Source organism: Austrofundulus limnaeus, unplaced genomic scaffold, assembly GCF_001266775.1.
Source record: "Austrofundulus limnaeus strain Quisiro unplaced genomic scaffold, Austrofundulus_limnaeus-1.0 Scaffold8, whole genome shotgun sequence".
In the NCBI taxonomy this organism is placed as follows: domain Eukaryota; kingdom Metazoa; phylum Chordata; class Actinopteri; order Cyprinodontiformes; family Rivulidae; genus Austrofundulus; species Austrofundulus limnaeus.
This window is the reverse complement of record NW_013952410.1, coordinates 3,108,495-3,114,517: the sequence shown is the minus strand read 5'-3', so window position 1 is coordinate 3,114,517 and position 6,023 is coordinate 3,108,495. Positions and strand designations below refer to the sequence as shown.

The 6,023-nt window shown below is 38.1% G+C and overlaps 2 protein-coding genes across 2 annotated transcripts in view; one reads left to right on the top strand and one right to left on the bottom strand.

Annotated features, from left to right (window-relative positions):
* Positions 1-950, top strand: part of mrpl47 (mitochondrial ribosomal protein L47) — a 4,682-nt gene extending 3,732 nt beyond the window's left edge. Inside the window, exons 6-7 of the mRNA XM_014000281.1 lie at positions 544-639; positions 734-950. Of these exons, the coding sequence (XP_013855735.1) occupies positions 544-639; positions 734-854 (217 nt within the window). The 3' untranslated portion in view covers positions 855-950. The remainder of the gene's footprint in view (positions 1-543; positions 640-733) is intronic.
* Positions 951-1,067: 117 nt separating this feature from the next.
* actl6a (actin-like 6A) overlaps positions 1,068-6,023 on the bottom strand; it is a gene marked incomplete in the record, with an annotated part of 10,161 nt that continues 5,205 nt past the window's right edge. The window contains 11 exon segments of the mRNA XM_014000268.1: positions 1,068-1,668; positions 1,831-1,917; positions 2,016-2,111; positions 2,351-2,431; positions 2,644-2,758; positions 2,868-2,929; positions 3,026-3,115; positions 3,226-3,332; positions 4,723-4,817; positions 4,989-5,086; positions 5,352-5,452. Of these exon segments, the coding sequence (XP_013855722.1) occupies positions 1,588-1,668; positions 1,831-1,917; positions 2,016-2,111; positions 2,351-2,431; positions 2,644-2,758; positions 2,868-2,929; positions 3,026-3,115; positions 3,226-3,332; positions 4,723-4,817; positions 4,989-5,086; positions 5,352-5,452 (1,013 nt within the window).

Genomic DNA, 6,023 nt, shown 5'->3' with positions numbered 1-6,023 from the left:
TCTCTCATCTTTTTAAGTGGGAGAACTTGCACAATTGGTGACTGACTAAATACTTATTTTCCCCACTGTACCTCCACACCGCTGACATAACGCCTCCTCTACAAACTGCTTGCTTGTTAAAGTTTGTTCAGCTCGGCTAACGTGGTCGTCGTCTTCTTCTTCTGTTTTTTTATGCGGCTGGCATTAAGTCTGTTGCGYGATTCCGCCGCCTGCTGGTTTAGAACGTATATGCACAAACTGAGCAAAATGAAGCTGGTATCGGGTCCTGTAGTATCGGAGCACTTTTACAAGTACGGGTACGAGTTAACGCACATGGTATCGGTGCATCCCTACCTTTAATCATATTAACAGTCAATCTACCTTGTAGTTTTTAAATGTGCATAATATGGTGTTGGTGTTAACCTTGAAAACTGATTGTCTCGAGTTGGTACACCAATTGATCTCAATCTCTTTTTTTAATTAGAAAAGCTTATGGTTTGATGTCAGAAGCCAGATTGTAATTCTCTTGAGAAAATCAGCTCACATGAATGTATTTGCTCCTAGGCATCGATTCAGAGAGTATGCAATTCCCTGGTACATGAATAGGCGCTACAAGCGCAAAGTGTTTTACACACCCTCCTTCGTTAAACCGTTTATAAGGTAAGACACAGCACGTGAGAAGTTTTATTATCAATGTTTATACTCAAACGATATGTAAACCTGCTGTATTTTCTTGGCTTCTTTTCTTTGGTAGGCTGCGTATAGAAAAGCACCTTCGGGAAAAGGCCAGAAAGCGGAGAGGGAAGTACCAAAAACTTAAAAAATTAAAGAAGAGGTTTCCTGACATGAAGGTTCCTGCTTCATGGTTTAAGTGAGTTTTGTACTGCACTTAATTAGCTCGTGCAACTTGCTGAAAATAAGTGCATTCGTTCAGCTGTTATTTGATCCTATATTAAAAATTGTGATGCCAACATGAAGTGTYCTGTTTTCATTTTAATTAGATTTTTTAATGTTTGGACACTGTCCCAAAAAGCCCGTCGGAATCAAAATAACTAATTATAAGATGGATTTTAAAGTATTGCAAGTCATTTAAACATAAAAAGACTTTATTTTAAAAAGGTCACAGTATGAAGCCAATGACAAGTAAAAATGAATCAAATACAGATTTCAGTTCTCACATAAGTACAGGAAAAACTGACTTGCCTCTGCCTATGATGGGRCTGTTTGCTACACAAAATGGCAAAAGATCAGAAAACATTTGCGCTCAAGCTCGTCTCCAAATATCAACCTTTATCACAATATTTTAACTTGTCAAAAAGTTACTGAAATCCTGTACAACAACTTTTTTTTCTCCAGTCAGAAACATGACCTTTCGAGGACAGATTTTCACCAACAATTAAATCGGGCAAAATACACGACTTCAAAGAGATGAGATGCTTTAGATTGGGGATGAGAGATCAATGTTTGACTTCTACAGTGAGATCCAGACAGGTGTTTAAATCAGCTCAATTAACAAAAAATTATACAAAGTAAAAGCTGAGTGTTTCTGGGTCAGAAGTGAACATCTCATGATGTGGCAAAGATGACGAGGTGGGGCTGGATGTTAAATCAAGGACACTTCCTGTCCACACATTGCTTTCCTCCTTCCTCATATTCTTGTTTGGAGATCCACATCTGCTGGAAGGTTCCCTGGAAAGCAAAAAAAAAAAAAAAAAGAAAACATGCTGTAAAACATTCAGATCTATGCACACATAATGACAGCTTTGTTGAATCAAGCAGGTGTTTTGGTTGAGATGTCTCAGTCATTCTGAATAAATGGTGCGTTCCTAAGTAGCCTCGATGTGTTCTTACAAGTGATGCCAGGATGGAGCCTCCAATCCACGCGCTGAACCGGCGCTCCACCGTGGTGTTGTTGGCAATCAGCTTCAGCCTCATACTCTGTAAATAAATGAATTCAACACTAACAGTGAATACAGTGGTGCTCCTTAAATAAATAAAAAACAACAATGAACTAAATGTATAACACTGTTGCTTACTGGAGGGGTTTTCTGGGAGAGTTCTCTGTTCAGTCGATCTGTGAAGCCTTGAATAAGAGTGTTTCCTCCCGTCACCACYACACTGCCATATAAACCCTTTAGATAAACATTAGTTTTTTAATTAAAAAACAGTTATTCAAGAATAAGCCSCATGTTAGAACCTGTTTTTTACCACTATAGAAAAAAAAACACTGAAAATATAACTTGTTTTATATTGACTAACCGTTTGGTAAACACTAAGCTGGCATGGAAAATAAACTCAAATATTAGAAAAGAACAGGACATGTATTTAAAGCAAAATAAAAAAGGTAAAATATCTGTCCTCTGATACTTACGGGCCGGATGTCGATGTCACACATCCCTACGCTGGTTGTCACCACGTGGCCGACTCCTAACATGGTGTTTCCTGACAAACCCTGAAAATAATCAGACAAAACAAAATCAGGTTAATATCTGCCAGTTTATGAAGTGGTTTAAGAAAAAATATAGTAAAACTTTAATTTCACCAAATTAAATGATTCATAGCTGCAGGTAGTTACTGAGTATCTTTAACTGTTATGACAGTTGGTTCAATTAGTATTTAYAGAATCACATTTCTGTTCATGGAGTATGAAGAGTGAGTACAAACCTTAGCATTAGAGGGGTCAAACAGTCCTTCTGGGATCTTTAGCCTCTCTGCCCCAAAGTCACAATTATAGCCGTTTGGAAGCTCGTAGTGCACTGTGGGCATTTGTGCAGCAACTCTAATAAACAAGAAATGCAACTTAGCATAACTGGTGATGTCATCTGTTAGAAATATATCTAAACTTGTTCAAGCAATTTTGCCTATCATTATGTAAAGTTGTACTCAACTGTTCATCATATGGTGAGTCTGAAACCTGCAGCACTGATGCCTGGAAGTCCTGGATTACACACTGCAAAGAAAGCAGAAAAATGGTATACATTTGACTCTCATTTGAAGAAATCACTGTTGTACCGCCAAAAATAAAAACAACAAGTTTGCTGCTTACATTACACATGTAATTGTGCCAAGAGCGGGTTACTTGAGGTAGTTTCTCCTTTTTCTTCCAGCTGGCTGGGGCTCCCTCCCTCACTGGGTCCTATTGGGTATTCACAGATCAATGTATTAGCAAACTTCACTTCTAAAAATATGTCACAAGGGAGATAAAAATACCTCAAAATACGTGTTTCACACCATAAACATGTTTACCTTTGATGCAATCATGTAGGGAGGGATTATTTCCACACCTAACTCTTGAAATAACTCTCTGCACTGCATGCTCATGAAGTCACCAGCCAAAGGGGATTTAACTATGCCTGAAAAAAACAACAGGACATGACCAGAAGTTTAGACAAAAATGCAAATGATTACACTTAATTTAGGGGGACTTTAAAAAATGATTCAGCACTGATCAGCTTTATGTATAGAGAATGAGCTCAAAAAGAACTTATAAAAGCAGTTATACGAACTGTGAATGACCACAGTTCCCACAGTGCAAAACCAATAAAAACCGTTTGACTGTAAACATAATGAACAAGTTCCTGCAGTTCAAAAGCACGTAATGTGCCCTGTAAAAATGTTTCACAAATGGTTAAAAAGGATGACTTAAAAAAATTATCTATTTAGCCTATAAATTGTCCACTGAATGCAGTTTTGTCAAACATCAGCAGGATTTGCTGAAGAAACACATCCGATTCACAAATCTCCCATCTTGTGATCAACAGGGTTTAAATGGGGTTTATTAAGGAAAATCAACTTTTTTTAGCTTTATTTCATGTTATATCATTCCTACATCAAATACATACACAGTGTTGCTTTGACTCATTTATGCATGTTTGWGAAATATTTAAATCTCCTGTGGACCTGCCTCAATGCTTGCTGGCACAAAGTACTGCCTATTAATTTGTACAAAGCTCCTTCCTGGAGCTCAGTCTGCAGCCGAGATGCCTCCCCACAGAGCACCCCTACCCTGAAGCACAGTTKTGAAGAGATGCTGAARTGGGAGTGTCAGAAACAGCAGATGGCCAATTTCAATAAAGCACCCCCCTACCCTCAAAATAACTGATGATATCAGATATGATAAATATCCGACTTTAATGACAGATTTAGGTCAAATACTAAAACAGACCTTGGGATATCTAGTAAGTCATTTTTCAGACAGCTTAGTGTAACATTAACTTTGACAAAAGCGGGATCTACTCAGCATAAAGCATGATGGCTGCTCAGTGAACAGCGTCCTTGAATTCCAGGACATGGTCAATGTCATCGAAAATGTAATTGACAAGCAGAAGAATGACAGACAGCAGGCTTTAAAACAGTTGTCCATGTACTAAAGAGTTACAATACAATGACTAAATTAATATTTTGTTTAGATGAATTAGGAAAACAAAATGCTGTTTGGAAACAACATTTTGCTAAATTTTGGGTATGCATGCAGAAAAAAAATTAAAACAAAAAAATTAGAAGATAAAAAGTCACTGGAAATCACTCCTACAATATAAAGTTGCAAAAAGAATTATATATGCTGAGGCAGTACATCGCAGAGATAAATTATCCGACCAGCAGATGGCAACCAAAGGCAAAAAAGGTACCTCTAATACAAATAACTTTTGTCACTGGATATCATACAAAAGCAAATCAAATACGTCGTTCTGTTCTTACTCGTTATTATGTTACAATAACTGGATATTTAGAACAAATGGTCACCTTGCTGCAAGACATAACCATCGTGTACTGGAATTGCTGTGGTGTGTGTGGCTCCACTGTCCAGGACCAGACCTGTCGACCGCCCATTGGCAAAGCTTAGATATTCAAAGTAAAGGAAACAGTACAACGTTTGATGAACATTCAGCAACGTTGACATTTCAAACATTTCAATCCAAAGCCTTTAGCTAACATTGAGCTGATTACGAGGAGAAGCCTTCCCGCTCTGTCACATCTTCTTCTGTGTGAAAAGAAACAGTAAAGGATACGCGGACAGTACAGCTGATTTACAGAGGAAAAAGGCAGGAATGTTGTAATGTTCAAACATCAGCTCGGTAAGCTTCTCTCGTTTCGCCCGTGTGTTCCACTGCAAACACAAAACAGATGTTAGCCCACTTACAACAAACTGTCACCGTCAGAGACGCGAAAACAAATGCATTTTCCATGCAGTGATGAGAACCAGCGCAGGAAACAAAATTTACACCTCAAATCACTTTTTGACTGGAGCCAAAACATAGACTCCTCTCTCATGAGTCACTGACAGCAAGCAGCACGTCGCGGCTAGCCTAAACTCCCGACTTTGCAGGTATTGTTTGAGCTCAGCRCTCCAAGTCACACAAGAATAAACTCACCGATGCTTCAGACATGAGAACCGGATGAAGGCTGGGTTCTGACTTGAAATGCATCTTGTATGTGTGATCCAAAATGGCCTGGAAACTGTCCCAGTCCTCAACTATAAGTGAGGTAAAAGAGAAAACAAGAATACTGTTAATTGCAAACGTGAAGTTATTCTTAATTTTAATTCTTTGGGTGAACACAGATGGAAACAAATTATAGTTATTCATACTTATTGTGACATAACTAGGTTATTTAAATTCTACATTTAGAAAAAATGTGCAGTTTTTGGTAAACATTTACACAGATTCATATATCCCTATATATATTTTTTGTATCATCCATCTGACCCAGTCAGGAGGAAAATGAATTAGAGCAATGATGACTTTTTTAGATAATAATTTGAGCACGAGGCACCGGTGTTCCAAGTCAGCCCTCAGTGGGCTCCTGTGGTCCCACTGCACTGGGCTGTGGAAATTAAAAACAGGTGCTGCACTCATCTCTAAATAGCCGCACACCCAAACTCCATTAGGCCAGATTCCGATGAGCACCATCAGCTGGGTCAGACTTTTTTTTTCATATCTGTCAATAATACTTGTGAATCATTAGCAGTTGATGCAGCTTAAATTCTCAGAAGAATGTTGAAATAATAATAATAATTATTATTATTATTATTATTCATTCATTTA